At 50.9% G+C, this 17,796-nt stretch overlaps 2 protein-coding genes and 1 pseudogene across 2 annotated transcripts in view; 1 reads left to right on the top strand and 2 right to left on the bottom strand.

Moving 5' to 3' along the window:
* Nucleotides 1-1,040: 1,040 nt before the first annotated feature.
* LOC127208614 (ATP synthase F(0) complex subunit C1, mitochondrial-like) lies at nucleotides 1,041-2,097 on the bottom strand (annotated as a pseudogene).
* A 2,387-nt stretch (nucleotides 2,098-4,484) lies between these two features.
* Nucleotides 4,485-7,124, top strand: Dnase1 (deoxyribonuclease 1). Its single transcript, XM_051167574.1, has 8 exons — nucleotides 4,485-4,821; nucleotides 5,130-5,218; nucleotides 5,365-5,448; nucleotides 5,648-5,763; nucleotides 6,066-6,178; nucleotides 6,252-6,406; nucleotides 6,684-6,780; nucleotides 6,972-7,124. Exons 1-8 carry the CDS (start codon nucleotides 4,675-4,677, stop codon nucleotides 7,023-7,025), a joined length of 855 nt encoding a protein of 284 aa, XP_051023531.1. The 5' UTR covers nucleotides 4,485-4,674; the 3' UTR covers nucleotides 7,026-7,124.
* Nucleotides 7,125-7,148: 24 nt separating this feature from the next.
* Nucleotides 7,149-17,796, bottom strand: part of Trap1 (TNF receptor associated protein 1) — a 28,305-nt gene continuing 17,657 nt past the window's right edge. Inside the window, exons 12-18 of the mRNA XM_051167581.1 lie at nucleotides 15,307-15,454; nucleotides 12,376-12,561; nucleotides 11,908-12,046; nucleotides 11,411-11,496; nucleotides 10,708-10,853; nucleotides 7,498-7,570; nucleotides 7,149-7,362 (exon numbers count right to left, since the gene is read on the bottom strand). Of these exons, the coding sequence (XP_051023538.1) occupies nucleotides 7,261-7,362; nucleotides 7,498-7,570; nucleotides 10,708-10,853; nucleotides 11,411-11,496; nucleotides 11,908-12,046; nucleotides 12,376-12,561; nucleotides 15,307-15,454 (880 nt within the window). The 3' untranslated portion in view covers nucleotides 7,149-7,260. The remainder of the gene's footprint in view (nucleotides 7,363-7,497; nucleotides 7,571-10,707; nucleotides 10,854-11,410; nucleotides 11,497-11,907; nucleotides 12,047-12,375; nucleotides 12,562-15,306; nucleotides 15,455-17,796) is intronic.

Below are 17,796 nucleotides of genomic sequence, written 5' to 3'. Positions count from 1 at the left end.
TGTGTGCGTGCATACATCTGTGTACATGTGTGCACAACTATTGAGTCAGTTCTTTTCCAAACCTTTATGTGGGCTCCAGAATTTGAACTGTCAGGTTAGTGTGGGAAGTGTGCTCCTCACCTCCCACTACTCATCTTATATGAGTACAAACTCGTGTATTTAAATACAAGTATTAAGGAAAGCAGAATGCATGCTCCCCAACTCAGGCCGTGCATGGCTCATCAGGTCAAAGCTTCTCAGCTTTCTTAGAGCAGACAACTTAGTGAAGGTTCAGTAATAATAGTTCAAGAGGTCCCTAGGTCCCAGCAAATCACTGGTGTGCTTTTATTAGGTGGGCAAACCCAAACAGTATTTTTAGCCTCACAGTTTATAGTAAACATTTGGAAAAGTTAGCACATGCCTTTTTATTATTGTGTTTGTTTGTTTGTTTGTTTGTACACAGGGTTGCAGTATGTATCCCTGGCTGTCCTGGAACTACGCAGACCAGGCTGGCCTCAAACTCATAGAGATCCGCCTAACTTCTGCCTTCTGAGTGCTAGGATTAAAGGCGTGTGCCCTAGCTAACATGTTATATTCATTTAGTGTGTGTGTGTGTGTGTGCATGGATGTGTCAAAGTGTACATGTAAGTCAAAGGACACTTTACAGGAGTTGGTTCTCTCCACCAGGTGAATCCTGGGGGATTAAATTCAGGCTATCAGTAAGTGCCTTGTCCTCTGAGCCATCTCACTGGCCCACACATAAAATTTAAAGATAAACTTTATTTTTAACCCTAATTCTTCCTGGAATGTATCCATTTGCCTGAGACTTTGATGTTCCCACCCTTGTCTTGGTGTGCATCAATTTCCACAGTAATGCTTTCTCTGTAACGGGTACAACTGAGGCCTGCAGATAGCTACAGAACACCATGGAAAGGAATGAAGAAGTCAGCATGTGGCATCTGCATGTCACCACTCACTGGGCTACTCTGTGGAGAGGGTGGTGCACGCTGGCTGTGGCACAGAACCTGCCCTACTGGGGTCACTGTTTCTGGTCATAGTGCTTAAGAGAATTTTTCTAGTAGCCTTTCACTTGGCTCACACTTCGGTAAACCATTGTTATCTGCTGTTTCCCTGTTCAGCATCTGGTAAAGCTTAGCACACTCCAGCACCAGGACTGGCATGGAGTCAGAGCAGCAGGGACGGCGGCTGGGTGAACCCATGGAGCCGCCCATGGTGAGGAGGATGAGGAAGGTTACCATCAAACAGAAGAGCCCATGGCCTCAGACAGGGCAAAGCCCAGGATGGTGTAAGAGAAGAGCGCTGCCTGAGAGACGGGTTCTGGTACAGGCAAGAATCAAGCTACCACAGGCTGTTCCAATGGCAGCCCCTGAGCCAGCCACACCAACTGTGGCGGCCCCAGCACTAATGAACTTGGCTGCTGTGTCATTGTCCCAGGAAACAGCACTGGTCTGGAATTCCCGTCTGGCCATCTGCAGAGGGAAGCTGCTGCTGGAAGGCTGTTTAGAAGAGGCCTCTGCTCTACTCAGCAGGGAAGAAGACACAGCCCTGGTACAGGAGTGGATCAGAACTGGGGAACCGAGCAGCACCTCCTTGCTAGTCTGCATTTTTCAATCTCCCAGCTTTAGGCCTTGGTCCGACAAGAGCAATTTAAAAAGAGAATATTGTAAGCCACCACAGCTAACCTTAAACAAGCTCACCTGATCTGAAAAGGTGGCCAGTTTACCTCATGGCCACTGGCAGTCAACACATACTCACTGATGTGACTGAACATTCCAGAAGCCCTCCAGCGGCTTCTCCCTTCCATGGTGCCTATCCCTGCACCTCCAAAGTGGGCGATGGCATGGAAGGAGAGCGCCCCTCATCCTCCTGTTGATGTGGAGTGTGGCAGAGACAGCACCCAGATGTGAGAGCATCACATACCCTGTTTATCTGCTGGGGTTTCCACTTCCTCCTTTTTGTCCTAGTCCAGCCCTGGGGACAAAGACAGCCCACCCAGCCTACAGACCTATATACAAGAGAAAATGACGATCATGCATGTTGCGTTTTGAGGCCACTGCCTCCATAGTTGACACAGAAGGAAAAAACACAGGAGAGAAAAGTGAGCCTGTGTACCATCCCAGAGCTTGCTTTATTCCTAAGAGGGGTGAACCCTATTTAGACTGTCCCCATTGACTCTTCGACCACAGAACAGGACAAGAAGTCCTTATCCCAAATGAATGGGCCCAAGCTGAGAGGCTCTCACAGAGTCCTGTTGTGGGGGCCACCATGTGCAATCAGTGCCCAGGACCCAGATCCTGCCTAAGGCCGAAGCCCTAACCTTTTTGCTGGCTGGAGGGAGGGTTAGGGGTGCCTCGGAGTTCCCAGGAGCAGGACATGGGTGACAGGCTTCTTAGCTACTAAATTCTGAAAACCAGGGCGGTGTAACCCTATATTGAAAGCCACATGTGCCAGGTCTTCCTGGTGCTTCTGTGTCCAGCTGCCTGGTCCCAGCCACCTTTGTGAGCACATTAGTCTCTCAGTTGTGTGAACAGGGTAGGAAAATGAGCTGTGTTGAGCCACCAGGTGCGGTCGCCTGGCTGGGTTTATGGGAACTGGGTGCTGACCCACTTGTGTCTGTCCCAGCCTCAGGCCAAGAACTGAAGCATGGGCACTCAGTAATTTTAAAGGACTCGAGTGGAGTGGATCAGAGCTTGCTGCCCAGCACCTCACAACCGGCACACGCCTGTAAACTCAACACAGAATTCCGGACTGTGCGAGGCCGAGGCAGGAAGAGCAGAAGAGGAAGATGATCTTTGGCTACAAACCCCCACCCCCCAGCCCTTGTTTTAACAAAGGAACCATGATGGGGCTTCTGGCAGTTGGAGAGGCAGGTAAGTGATTTGATCTTTGAGACTCCTGCGGATTAGAGACACAGATGTGCATCAGTGCCACAGGGACACAGGCCTCCTGGAGGTTACCTTTGTACTCTTGTTAATCCCTTCTAGGCCTGCATGCCAGGCGCCTTGGCCAGCTGGCAGGTCTGCTGTACTTTGCTAACCTTGGCCTTTCTGACTCCTGACCTCTAGGCTGCTCTGCTTCTGGATATCCCCAAGCTCCTGCAGCTGCCTGCTCTAATATGCTACGTCCACTCCACCCTGGTGTACAAGGTCTTCCTTCCTCAGGGTGGGTCAGTCCCTGGACCATGGTAGTGCTGTCTAGCAGAGCCATGGATGGTGGCACCCTAAAGGATGCTCACATCCTAACACTTTGCAAAGGGAGCTTTGTGGGAGCTGAGGCGATGGCTCAGGTCTGGAGTCAGACCTACGGTGCTCATGTGAGATTATTACAGTGGAATTCCATATGCTTGGGGGCAGACAGGGGAATTCTGAGGGCTTGCTGGCCAGCTGCTCCAGCCAATTTAATTTGGTGAGTTCTAGATTCTGTGAGAAACCCTGTCTCAAAAACCAAGGGGGCGAGCAATAAAGACACCTAAGTCAACATCTGGCCTCCATGTGCATGCACACGGACCTAGTTTGAAGGATTAAGGCCTTATCTGAGAGGAACTTAAATGCAGATCCACTGACCAGAAAGAGGGGTAACTGACCCAAAAGAAGCCAATATGCTCATGGAGGAGGCTGGAGGGACGAGCGTCTTCCCCTAGAGTAGGGTGTGCTTGGCCCTACAGATACCTGGGTTTTGAACCTCCAGCTACAGAGCTTTCACGGGTTGTGGTAGCTTGCTACAGAGCCCTAGGGGATAAATGCAAAAGAACTTTCAAGGATTGGAGATGATGGCAAAACCTAGCCATCTTGTGATTCACTTGGGGTTCCCGCAGGAAGAATTTCTACCACTCAGCCTTGCATTTCCCTCCCAGAGCCTCCGGCATCTCACCAGCTTCGGAGGTGATGGGTCCTAAGCCTCAGAGCAAAGCAGTTGTCTTGGGAATCTATGTACATGTCATGGAGTTTTTAGCCCCTGGCTACAAGGTGACATTAAGGCCCCTTAGACCAGACACAAGTAGATGAGTTAATGCAGCCAGTCCTGCCTCCAGCACACCTGTGGTGAAGACAGGATGGGCAAAGGACACCATTAGATGTTTTATAACCACGCACTAACAAGATTATCAGGCACTGTTTTTATAGTAGCAAGGAGGCCCTGTTTCTGCTGAAGTCAGCACGTGTCATGAGCCTGCCCAGGCCCCAGTGAGATGGCCACACAGGCAGCCCATTGTTCTGTGCTCCTGGGTGAAGGGCACACATGTGTCCTGGGGAGGTCATAACTGCCTGAGCCTTTAAAAGGGGCAGGGCAGGGCAGGTTGGCATTGCCTGGGCGGCCACCTGGACGGAGAACTAGCAGCTCTGCAATTCCACACTGCTTTTTCCTCCCCTTAAAAGCAAAAGAAGTGAGTATCAGAATATTCCAGGTTTTGGCAGAATTCTATCTCTACAGGCATCTCCGTGAGAGTCAGACACGGTCACCTGTGCAGTAAGCTCCCTTGTTCATCAACCATCCCAGAGCAGACTTGGGGACACGCCCCACCAACAGAGCATTCTGTTCTGGCCACTGCAGTTCCCAGGATCTGCTCAGATCTGCACTGCACCCAGGACTGGCTTTCAGGTGAGTGCAGGGGAAGGACGGATGCCTCCCACTGGTGGGGTCACTGCTTCTTTGTCCTAACACCCACAATCTCACAGGATGAGATGCTCAGGGCTGATGGGGATACTGTTCACGCTGGCCAGCCTGCTGCAGCTGGCTGTGACTCTGAGAATTGCAGCCTTCAACATCCGGACTTTTGGGGAGACTAAGATGTCCAATGCCACCCTCGTGAGCTATATCGTGGAAGTAAGTTTGGGGTGGCCCATGCCTGAGGACAGACAGACCCCAGAAGGAAAGTGGTAGCTGTCCCCAGGGACCACAGAAGTCAGTGAACCTCAAGCCTTACCGGAACTTGGGTAAATGTAGGGGTTGTCAGCTCAGGTCACTGTCAGTGGCTGGCAGGTATCTGCCAAGGCCACAGGGAGAACCATGTCACGACTTAAGAGTGGCGGCTGCAGCTCTGGCCCTGAGGTTCCTGGTAGGGACAAGGTCTGACACCTGGCAGGATTACACACCCAGCCAGTCTTGCTCAGTTGTTGTGGCCCTGCCCCTAGATCCTGGGTCGCTATGACATCATCGTTGTCCAAGAGGTCAGAGATACCCACCTGGTGGCTGTTGGGAAACTACTAGATGAACTCAATCGGTGGGTGACAGTCCTGGAGTGTGTATGTAACCATCACCTTTAGGGGAACAGCCTCACTCCCTCCATGCTCCATGGGCAGGGCTTGCTACTGGGTGCCAGGAGGTTCCCTCCAGGGTCCCAAGGAACCTTTGGTTTCCTTTACCCAGGGATCTACCTGACAGCTATCACTATGTGGTCAGCAAGCCGCTAGGCCGCAGCAGCTACAAGGAGCAGTACCTTTTCGTGTACAGGTAAAGGCCCAGGCTCTCGAAGCCCGAGAATACAAGTAGAGAGATGTCAGAGAGCCCAGGGCCCCTCTCTCTTGGAGCCCCTTAGAGAGTAGCAGTAGCTATGGGTGTTACAGGGCTACAGGATAAGGTTCAGGCTGGGTGGGCGTCTATGCTCATGTACCTCTCACAGCCCCCAACTCACCTCCTGGTCTTTCTTTAGGCCTGACCAGGTGTCTGTTGTGGACAGCTATTATTATGACGATGGCTGTGAGCCCTGTGGAAACGACACCTTCAGCCGAGAGCCAGCCATCGTCAGGTTCTTTTCCCCATATACTGGTGAGTGCTGTTGTGTTCCATTGTCAGCCCTGCCCAGGCCAAGATGGAGTCGCACCGTGCAGCTCGCATCCAGAGCTCGAGAAGCCTGTGCTGGGCTGCCCTCTCCCCAACCCTACTCCCACACAGAGTTTGCAGCGCCCTCAGCTCCCAGTGCTCTGAATCCTGTGGGGGTACTGTCATTCTTCATCTCTGCTCCACGGCTGAGCTGGTGCCTACACGAGAGCCCCAGTGCATCCCCAGAGCAGCCACAATTCTGGCTGGTCTCTGGACACCATGCCCTTAGAGTTCTGCTGTCTCCTCAGAGGTCAGAGAGTTTGCAATCGTGCCCCTGCACGCAGCCCCAGGGGATGCCGTGACTGAGATCGATGCCCTCTATGATGTCTACCTGGATGTCCGGCAGAAGTGGGGCCTGGAGGTGAGACCATCCTAGGGACAATGGATTCTACTGGCCCTGTAGGTCCCTAGACCAACAGCATGTCTCCTGGTAGGACATCATGTTGATGGGCGACTTCAATGCTGGCTGCAGCTATGTCACTTCCTCCCAATGGTCTTCCATACGCCTCCGGACAAGCCCCGAGTTCCAGTGGCTGATTCCTGACAGTGCCGACACCACAGTCACATCCACACACTGTGCTTATGACAGGTAAGCGGCCACAGAGGCAATGGCTAACTAACTCTTCACTCACTCTCCTACTCAATAGAGGCAGAAGCTTTGGTTCTCACAGGTCCTAGTTTTCTCGTCAGAATGGCTGCCTGTGGCTGGGGTCCCACTGGGCACCCCACATGCTAGTCCTAGTGCAGGGCCCTCTCTTAGTGCTCCTGAGTGGAGCACGATTGGAGCCTGGGGCCACCAAACCATTACCAGAGAGTACTGTGTGGGACAAGAGGGTGAGGGCGCCTTGTCCTTTGCTTTCCGGCAGGATCGTGGTGGCTGGGGCTCTACTCCAGAGTGCTGTTGTGCCCAGCTCAGCGGCTCCCTTTGACTTCCAAGAAGCATACGGGCTCACCAGCCAGCTGGTATGTGTCCTTCCTTCCTGCAGTTCTCTTAGCTTGGCTCCAGTGGTTCCTGCCATTGCTACTGTTTCCCACACCAGAGGTGGGTGGACGTGACTCAGGCCGGAGCAGCAGGGCTCTCCACTGCTCACCCTCCTGGTAGGAAGCGCTCACTCTGGCCCCATGTCCTCACCATCTCCTCCCTGCCTCTGCAGGCTGAAGCTATCAGTGACCACTACCCAGTAGAAGTGACACTCAGGAAAACCTGATCCAAGCAGCACAGCCATACTGCCGCTTGTGGTGAGGACGACCCCAGCTGCACAGCAGATGGCTTTGCAGCATTCTCCTGTCTGAGGATGGGGGAATATCTACACGGGACTAAGGCGGCATACTGTTTAATTGCAGTAAGTAAAGCTGAGTTCAAGCAGTTGATGGTGGTGTCTGTGTATTCAGTCCTCCTTCCCCAGGCTGCTCCATCTGTCACCTGCTCCAGTCTCTTGGCTGTTAGTGTTTTTCCAGGGCCTTGACCAGAAGGTCATTCAGGCGGCCCACCATGGCCCGGGGGTCATCAACAAGCCCTGCTGCTATCATGGCATTCTCATAGATCTGAAATGTGAGGACAAGACAGTGAAATCGGGACCAAGGGTTCACGTCCAGCCTGACCTATACATGACCCCTAGGGAGAGAGCAGTTTCCTACCCCCAAGGCAGACAAGCATGCCAAACCCGTCAGTCCCCGTACCTGATCCACTAGCAGCTGGGCCAGCTCCGGGTCGCCCTCCCTCAACTGGCTGAGCTTCTTTATTAGCGTGTGCCTGCATGACAACAGGAGGAAAGTTAGCTCAAGCCGAGCGCCACCAGCCCAGGGCTTCTGCGGCTACATGAGAATCAGAACACTCCACGACCTAAAATGTACCTGTCTGGCACAGCTGTCTAGACAAGTCAACAGCCACTGTAAGAGTGACAGACAGATTTCCTAGCATCGAGAGGCAGCAGATATCTATTGAGTTTGAGGTAGCCTGGTCTACAAAGCAAGTCCAGGACAGCCAGGGCTACACGGGGAAACCCTGTCTCTGAAAACCAGATGAATGAATGAACGAACAGACAGACAGACAGACAAAGCTCCTAGGGTGCTGAGTAGCAAAACCAAAATCAATGTACACTAAACCATGGGACAAAGTGCAGCTTCACCTTGGAACACCATAAATAAAGGTTGACCGTTCATAAATTAAGTCCTATGTTTATATGAAATCTAAATGCACAGAAAAATAAATATGAAAGAAGCGCTGAGAAGCCTCTCAGGGGAGGCAGAGATGTTGATGCCCTGGAGCAACTTCCTGCACAGCCTTACTGTTCCTCAGTGAGTCCTCTCTCACTCACTGTCCGACAGTGACAGCATTTCACAGGAGGGAAGGTGGTTAGAACACAGTAGGGACACGTACGGCTGTCCATCCAAAAACCAAGTCATTCTCTAAGAAATTAATCCCAAGGCAATTCCAGAACCAATGACTAACAGTACAAACCAGAAACATACTTTTACACACAAAGTAAAAACCTAGAGGATGGAAAGGATAAATCCAAGTCTATAATATTTTCCTTCATGAGGGAAAAAAGGACCAAAACCCCCAAAACCTCTGGTTTAACCCTACAAGAAACACATCAAACCTCTGTTTAATTCGCTTATGAGAAGAGCACAGGGGAAGAAGCCTGACAAACGATGACAGGGCAGGAATTATAAACTTTACAGAGAGCACAGGAGGGCTCCACTGCTTGATACGGCCGTGTGCCGCAGGAAAGCCTTAAACATGCGCGCCAACAGCGGCATCTTTGAAGCAGAAAGAAAAGATACGCTTAAGTGCTCTAACCCAGGTCCGTGGGGTGGGCCGGGTTCCCTGGAGCCCGGGAACCTGTGTGGTTCATGGCCCCGCGGAAGGGGAATACGTGCAGCTTACTACATATTACCTGAACATTTTCCCTACCAGTGGCTTTTGAGTTCTGAACCATGGAACATACAAATCTAAAAACAAAATTGAAAATAGAGTCCTCTGTACTTTGGTCACTCACAAAACCAGTTTTGTGTCAGAACTATTCAGCTGTCATACCGAGTCACTGACTCATGGCAGCCAGTGCGGGCTGCTTCTGACCTCTCAAGCCAGTCACTTATGTCTATGATCTGGCTCAGAAAATGGGGAAAAGCACCTTTCTACACTAATAGTTTCTAATAAAAACTTATGGTTATAAAGAAAAAAATGATGAGTGATATTAAAATCTCAAATACATGTAAGTCAAAGAGGAGAGGAGAGCTGGAGCTAAGTGGCTAACAGCACATATCCTTACAGAAGACTCAGGCGCAGCTCCTAATACCCGTAACAGGCAGCTCAGAGCAACACAACTCCAGCAATAGCCAATGCATCTGTGTGCACATACACATATTAATAACAACATAAAAATGCATCTTAAGAAATGAAAGTAAATCAAGCTAGGTACACGGACAGCGATGAAGAGACAGATCTATGACCTCATTAAAAAACAGCTATTGCTAAGCTGGGCATGGTGGCGCACACCTTTGATCTCAGTACTTGGGAGGCAGAGGCGGATCTCTGAGTTCGAGGCCACCTTGGTCTACAGGGCGAGTTCCTGGACAGCTAGTGCTACACAGAGAAAACTTGTCTCAAAACACCAAAACAGAAAACAACTATTCCTATACGCAGCACTAATTTTTCTTAACCCTCATTGCATATACATTTTCAACATCAACAATTAGGAAGCAAAACTTAAAACACCCAATAAAGATAGCACATAAGTAAAAACTGTGGCACAGGCCCATAATCCCAGCGAGTGTGGAGCACAAGGCCTGAGTTCCAGGCTCAGCTTAGGCTCCAGCCAGGGGCACCGCCTCAAAGCAAAACCCAAACCGCCCCACGCCCTACCAGTATGTCAGTACCTATGGAGTATGCCAGGCTAAGTTAAATATTTCTATAGAAGGAAAGATCCAAGAGTAGCCAAGAGCTCACTGAGGAAACACATATGCACTGCAACCTCCCTTGTAGGTAGTTCCAGCAGAGGGCGGACGAAACACCTCAGCGACCACAGCTGAAACCAATGCGCCAGTGAGGCCGGCCACAACCAAATGGACCCAGAAGCCGAAACTAGAGAGTTTTTAGAGAGAGCTGATTTCACAGAAACCCTAAAGCAGCTTAGATTTATAAATTTGATTATAATAAAATTAAGATATTCCTCTTATCAAACGATACCTTAAAACAACAGACATTTGAAGCTGACTGTATATAGATGGCCAGGAAAGGTGACGCACACCTTTAATCCCAGCACTTGAGAGGCAGAGGCAGGTGGATCTCTGTGAGTTAGAGGCCAGCCTGGTCTACATAGTGAGCTCTAGGCCAGCCAGGACTACGTAGTGAGAGTCCCATCTCAAATACATTACAAGTGAACTTTAAATATAAGGTGTTCAGCACATCACCAACCTGGGAGTTCTGTGGGGATAGGCTGAGGCAGCTCACACTGCTGACCCTGAGGACAGCACATCCAAGAGAAGCCCCGTGTTCGTACCCGCCCCGCGCCCAACAGCTCCAGACTGCAAGCCACACAACTCTATCAAACGAGTAGGCTGCCCCAAGGTGGAGTCACAGTGAACTGCACTCTGCCTCTGCACCAAGATCCATTCCATAAAGTTAAAAAATGGCTTTAAGGATAGAGATGGCAAAAGCAACAACAGACAACATGAGAAAATGTCATGTTGGTGGTTTAACTCAAGGAAATAGAACTCCTGTGGAGAAACGGGGAGCAAATTAGATCAGCCATGTTCTAAGGGCTACCTCTTAGAGCCATCCTCACATGGCACACAAGCTTTACATCCATACGCTAATGCTCTCCAGATAGAAGATCCTGTGCTCACACAGCTGTAGGAGCGCAGCTGTGAGCTGGCCCAGCATACCTGGGGTTAATCTCCAGTGTGGGCTGTAACAGTTGAGCTCGTTCCTCCTGGGTCTTGGCCAGCTGCTGCATGCGCAGGAAGTGCCGAGCAGCCCCCATCTCCAGCACCGTCACCATGGCAGGGTGTGTGTCCAGGCGGAAAGTCACCTGCAAGCAAGGCCCAGGATGAGGAAGAGCCCAGCAGTGAGGAGCCAGGGAGCAGTTAACGAGGCCACCAGGTAGAAGGCAGCCGCCCTGGGGTGGCACTTGCTTCTGTATCTACCGCTCCAGGCAATAACAACAAAGATCACAGCTAGAGGCCCAAGGGGTACGGACTTGGACGGGCTCACACCCTTCTCCCCATGGCCAGGAGACCGACCCCTCTGCACGGAGGGGCAGAAGCTGAGTTGCTCACGTGAGGTCTCTTCAGGACAGGAAGCACAAACAAGATCCTTGTGTTAGAGTGAGGCAAAGGAGGCAGGGCCTACACCAGCACTGGGGGATTAGAGATGGGCACAGGCGGTAAGCTTGACCAGTGTGACAGTGCCAGGCAAGACAAAGCTTTGATGGTGAGATGCTAGTGCCTGTGGCCTTGGGACTACAGCAGGAGTCCCCACCCTGGCTCAGTGTCTGCCTACAGGGCCCCACCAGGCCAGCAACCATAGCTACAGTCAGGCTCTGGAAAGTGACCAAGCCCCACAATAACTAGAGGGAGGTGGCCTTACCTTCACGTTGGTGACACGAGACCCCAGAGCATTCCTCATCCAAGCCATTAGCTCTTCTGTTTCCTTCTCGGACAGGCGTTCACCAGCTGTACACAAGCAGTGAGTGAGTCTGTTGGCAGTCACAACTGTCCCACTTGCGGCTTCCACTTAGCAGATTCCCAGGCTCTCTCTAGCCACCACCTCACCAGAAACTGTGAACAGACCTTTCCACTGCATAGAAAACACATATGGTTGCCCCTGGCCTCTGTGAAACTTCTTAGGACTGGTAAAGGGGGTGGGGCGGGGGCAATCCCCACTCTTCCTGAAAGTCTGGGAACCACAGGAGGAGCATGAGCAACACCGGGGCCCTGGCCTTTCCCAAGCAGCTTCCCGCACAGGCTGGTGAACCAGGACCCAAGTGAGAAACAGGGTGCTCTACATTCATGGGCAGGTCAAGAGAGCCCTGTGGGACAAGCGAGTCTCCTGCCTAACATTCCCAGAAAGAGACGGGAGTCAACCTGGAGACGTGTCCTCAAACTTCTCCTCCTTGTAGTGATCGACGACGATGTCTGTCTCCACAGAGATCAGCTTCTTCTTGTCAAACTCCCGCAGGTGCAGCAAAGTAAGCTCATCGAACTGCTCATAGCAGAAGAGGACCTGTGGGCAGCCAAGCCCTTCAGACCGGCAGCAGCGGAGGGCACTGCTATGGATGCTGAGCAACAGCTCACCACAGGCTTCTGAGACAGGCTCTGGCTGTCTTGGCCACACCTACACACTCCCACACCCACTCACACCCATTTCATGAACAAATCCATCTGCCACCTAGTGGGAATGACAGCCACATCACAGACAAGGGCGGGCACTGCCTCACACCACACAGCCTCCAGGGCCTCAAAACACATTCAGTCACTTTCTCTCATGCATAGTTGGGAGTTCAGCCCTTCCCTCAGAGCTTAGACCCTGTACGCAAGCCAGAGCCCACCTACCTCAGTGTGTTTCCGCTTCATGGCCTCGTAGTAGGGTGAATGCTCAGCCAGGTGACGGTTAGGGGCACACAGGTAATAGATGTTGCGAGTGCCAGCCTGCATTCGGCTGGCGTAGTCTGATAAACTGGTCAGCTGCCCAGCAGGCAGGGCTGAGGACTCATACCTCAGCAGCTTCGCGATATCCTCCTGTAGACACGTGGGCAAGTCACTGCTTACTTCAGGGCCAAGATCTGAGCATCATTTCCAACTCTGACTTTTGGTAAAGCCTGTAGCTTTCTGGCTGCCCAGCCTGGCCCCCAAAGGCTACGGTGGACTCAGGGTTATATACAGGCCTATGAGCCCCACTGAAGACATACAGGACCAGGAGAAAACCTTTTTTATTTTGTTTTGTTTTTTTGTTTTCTCTGTATAGCCTTGGCTGTCCTAGACTCACTTTGTAGACCAAGCTGGCCTCGAACTCACAGCAATCCACCTGCCTCTGCCTCTCGAGTGCTGGGATTAAAGGCCTGTGCCATCACGCTTGGCTAGAGAGAACATTTTAATCTGGGTGGCCTAGGGTCTCTGAAGAGCTGGGCAAACTGCCTCAGGGTCGCCAGCCCCATTCATGGCAGAGCCGACTCTGGGGCTTACTATCCTCTCTCTGTCCTCAGTGACAACTGGACACAGACAAACACTGCAGTTTCCAGCCTCCTCAGCCAAGAGTGTTCACACTACCACTTCTGGCCACTGGAGCATATGGCAAAGAAAAGGGCCTTTAGAGACCAGGACAGAGAGATGACCAATACAGCCCATGGGCTGTGTAGAACAGAGAACAGCAGTAAGGTGGCCCTGGAGCTGCTTAGATGCTACTCATCTAAGGCAGTGTCACCAGCCCAGTACAAGAGCCTGGGGAAAGGGAGTGGTGAACAATCAGGGGACAGACCCAAATGAACGCGCTACTGTGCCTTGGACCCATAGTAGACAGAGACAAAGATTTTTCAGAACTGTCAAGGCCAGGTGTGGCCACATCCCCATCACAGACGTATCTGGCTCTCACTGCACAAGTACGCCTCGTCTAAAATGTATTCTAAGCACATGGAAAGGCCCTGCCTAGCTCAGCAAATGCTATTAGATGCTGTTAACCAAGAGTGAGATCAGGGGCTGCAGAAAAGGCTCCGTGGTTACAGGAGCTTGCTGCACAGTATTCGTGAGGGCTGGGATTTGGATCCTAGCACTTGCATAGCTCCTGTAACCCAGCTCCAAGGAGGGGCTCTCTGCCTTCCAGCCAAGCTGAGAAATGTAAGTTCCACATTTAGGAAGGCACAGTGCCTTAAAAGGGATAGATCAATAACAATGAATGGTATCACATACTGAATCATAAATGCTCCACGGCTGGGCTGGAGAGGTGGCTCAGAGGTTAAAAGCACTGAGTGCTCTTCCAGAGGTTCTGAGTTCAATTCCCAGCAACCACATGGTGGCTCACAACCATGTATAATGTGATCTGATGCCCTCTTCTGGCCTGCAGATGTACATGCAGGCAGAGTGTTGTATACATTAAAAAAAAAAAAAAAGCTCCAGGGCTCATGAGCAGGACGCCCAAAGCAGCAGTATACACAGTTGAAGCCTTGAGGAGTGACTGGATCGCACAGGCTCTGGCTAACGGACTGATAGAAAGTGGTAGAAACTCAGGACTGGGCTCTAGTTGGCAGAATCTCTGGGGTGTCCTTTAAGGGTCTATTTACCCATAGCCCCCCTCCCCTCTCTTTTTTGCTTCCTGTCACATGATCCAGTGCCTCACCAAAACCCTCAAACATCAAGGCTGATGTGGGAGGACTCAGCTCACTGTGGGTGGTGCCAACCCATGGCAGGTGGTCCTGAGTTATATAAGAAAGCGGGCTGAGCACGCCAGTAAGCAGCAGTCCTCCCTGCCTTCTGCTTCAGTGCCTGCCTTAGTTTCCATTTATACAGGACTACAAATGTAAGCCAAATAAACCCTTTCATCCCCAGGTGCTTCATATACTATAGCAAAAGAAAACATAACTAAGACAGTAACTGAGCTGGGCGTGGTGGCGCACGCCTTTAATCCCAGCACTCGGGAGGCAGAGGCATGGGGATCACTGTGAATTTCAGGCCAGCCTGGTCTACAAAGTGAGTCCAGGACAGCCGAGGCTACACAGAGAAACCCTGTCTTGAAAAAAGAAAAAACATAAGACTGTACCCTACCCTCACCCCTGCTTTTCTGTACTTTTCCTGAACTCACAACACCTCTCTTCCTGCCAGCTGCCAGGGCCAGGGTGTCTAGAGATGAAAGCCTTGGCCTCCCAGCTAAGAGCACTATGCCTGTAGGACAAGGCTATGTGATGGCTGATCTTGCCCATCACCTTGACTGGATGGAGACGTGCCTAGGAGACAGCAAAGCGCACCTCTGGGTGAGTCTGGGAGGGTGTTTCCAAGCCCCTACACTGGCTGCATCAATGGATCCCAGCACTCTATACAGAGCTAAGTGTTCCTTTCCTGTGAGTTTCCCCTCACTGACAAAATAACTGAGAAAGTCAATTTGAAGGAGTCCCAATTGACTGAGGGGAAGCACTCAGTTACTTGAGCGTGTGTGGTCCTGAGTGTGGGTGGCATCATACCATAGATTGGGGGCCCATGTAAATAAAGAGAACACAGAGGTAGTCAGCAAACACAGGGACTGTTTCTCCTCTACACTACACTCAGCCCACAGTCATGGCCTTGAGTTGCTTTTGCCAAGTGTCCTGTCAGTGACTGCAGTTTAACCAACACAAGTAAGGACCTATGCAGACCTGCTGTGGCTACCAGGAGAGACCCAGGAGCCTGGTGTTCCCAGGACTGACCACTTGTCTTATCATCACGTCCAGGGCAGCCTCTACCAGCTTCCTTGGTAGCAATGGGGCTGAGGCTGATAGGGAGGACTGGGCATCAGCGTACCTTGATGTCCTGCTCTGCAGTGGTCACGATGCCCTCCCTCATGAACAAGCCATAATCTTCAAAAAACTTTGCATATTTTTCAGCATCTTTTTTACTCTGGTCAATGAAGAACTTGATCAATCTCTGTTGTAGAACATCCCGGAGTTTCCTACAGAACAGAAGTCACTGACTGTTAACAGAGCTTTCTGCCAAGTACAGGGCTACAGGGACAAGAGAAATGAGCATCACACCAGGAACTGAAGGCCCAAGCCCAAGTAAGCACACCAGGAGCCTAAAGGACACCACAGAACAGAAGGAGCCCTGTGCTGCCCCCTAATGGGAAACTTGCTGCACCTGCAGGAAGGTGGTGGTACAAACTGACAAGCAGCAGGGACATCTTGAGGAGTCTATCTGAACCCAGCAGGCACCACACATCAGAAACAAGGAGAGTGAGTTCCACTGCAGCACACAACAAAACAACCATCAACAGGCTCAGGGGTAAAATGAATCATGCATTGCTGAAGCCACCAAAAAATGCCATCTACCAACCCTAGAGATAGGAGGAAATGTCTGCCTTACAAAACAGAACAAGGGCTGGAGAGATGGTTCAGTGGTCTTCCAGAGGTCCTGAGTTCAATTCCCAGCAACCACATGGTGGCTCGCAACCATCTATAACGTGATCTGATGCCCTCTTTGGCAGATAAAGCATTTATATACAATAAATAAATAAATCTTTTTTTTTTCCAAGACAGAGTTTCTCTGTGTAGCCTTGGCTATCCTGGACTCGCTTTTAGACCAGGCTGGCCTTGAACTCACAGCAATCCTCTGCCTCTGCCACCCGAGTGCTGGGATTAAAGGTGTGGGCCACCACTCCTGGCTATAAATAAATCTTTTTTAAAAAGATATTAAAAACAAAACAAAATATAGGAAACCCCAATGGTGATACGTCACAGCACAGTATATATACATACAAAGACTGCACCTACGCTGCAGAACTTCCCGTATTTAGGTCAATGCTGTATATATTATATACTTTATAACCTGGGGCACACAGTGTATTTCACACACACTGTGTAACTTGGCACAATGTGATTCTGTGATCAAGACATTTTACTGTATTATCTATCCATAAACACCTACACCGATGAGCAATCAGGGTCAAGTGCACAGACATGGGCTTCAGGAAAGGATGGTCACTGTCTCAGGTTTTCTATTGCTGTAATAAACAGAGCCACGAATCCCAGTGCCTGGTATGTCTGGGCCAGCATACGGGACACAGTGAGGGTTGCTGAAGGGGCAATTCCAATCCAGAATAATGTGAGAATACAATACACATTGACAGGAATAAACTGTTCCCTGACTAAACTGAGTAAGCAGCATACATAAGTAAGCGGTAAGTATTTTAAAAGTACTATTGAATAACATAGAAAGGGATTGTCTAGCATGTACGAAACCCTGAGTCCAATCCTAACAGCACTTAAAAATCCATAAAGCTATTGAAAAAAACAAATAAACAGAACCCCTCCCCAAAGAAAGAAAGAAAGAAACCAAACCCCAAGCGAATAAGGCGTGCCTGTAGAAACTCGCGTTCCTGCCACTTCACAGGGTACTCATTACCAAGAGAGAGCAAGAGTCACCGAGTGGAGAGAAGCTGAAAAACTTCCCTTTACCAAAGTGTCCAAGTGAACATCACAAACCAAGAGACAAGTCACAGTCCTGCCCCACCCCAGGACCAACCCTTGTGCACTTGCAAGTTCAGGGCCACCCGACAGCCGGAGGAATCCCTCTGGGAAAGCAAGGGAACTGAGACTATTTCCTATGGCTTGCCATGACCACTGGCACCAGGAGGAAAGCAGCGGTTGGCAACCATGGCACAAAAGAAACAGAATCACCCAACAGACAGCTCCCTGTGGTGGCTACCTTTCCTTCTCCAGGAGCAGAGAGGGTCACAAGACCTTCTCAGGACAGAAACCAACCCTCCCTTGAGATCCCAACCACTTTCTGGCCACAGCCAAACCGTCTTGGAAGTGAGGTTGGTGGGAGCGACTCAGTGCAGCTGCCTGAGTCACTGTGCTTCCCTAAGGGGTCCCCAGTTCCCACCACCAAGCAGAACTGACAGTCTTTGTTTTCGCTGTCAGCCCCCTCAGCTCCACACAACATCACAGGACGTGGATGCTCCCAACCTGAGCGAGTAACAGCTGTGGGCTCAGGGGCCCGAGAGCAGACAATGGCAATGACAGGACCATGCAGCTGCTGGTTCTGAGCTTCCTCCAAGTAGAAAGAAGTCTTTGTAAGATGGTGACACCCTGACACACACACAGGAAGATAGCATCAGGAAACAACTCCACCTCAGAAGTCCAAAGCAGAGCTACTCCCCACTGGGGAAGTTTCTGGTTCTCTCAACATTCAGAGTAAAGCAGCGAGCTCAGACTGACCGCTCGCTCCTCGTAAGCACAGGCAGGAAGGAGGCGCTGGCTCTACGCCCCAAGGGGCAGACTGCCTTAGGCCTAA

Source organism: Acomys russatus, chromosome 25 (genome assembly GCF_903995435.1).
Source record: "Acomys russatus chromosome 25, mAcoRus1.1, whole genome shotgun sequence".
Taxonomy (NCBI): Eukaryota; Metazoa; Chordata; class Mammalia; order Rodentia; family Muridae; genus Acomys; species Acomys russatus.
Note: the sequence above shows the minus strand (reverse complement) of the source record. Positions and strands in the feature narration are given on the sequence as shown.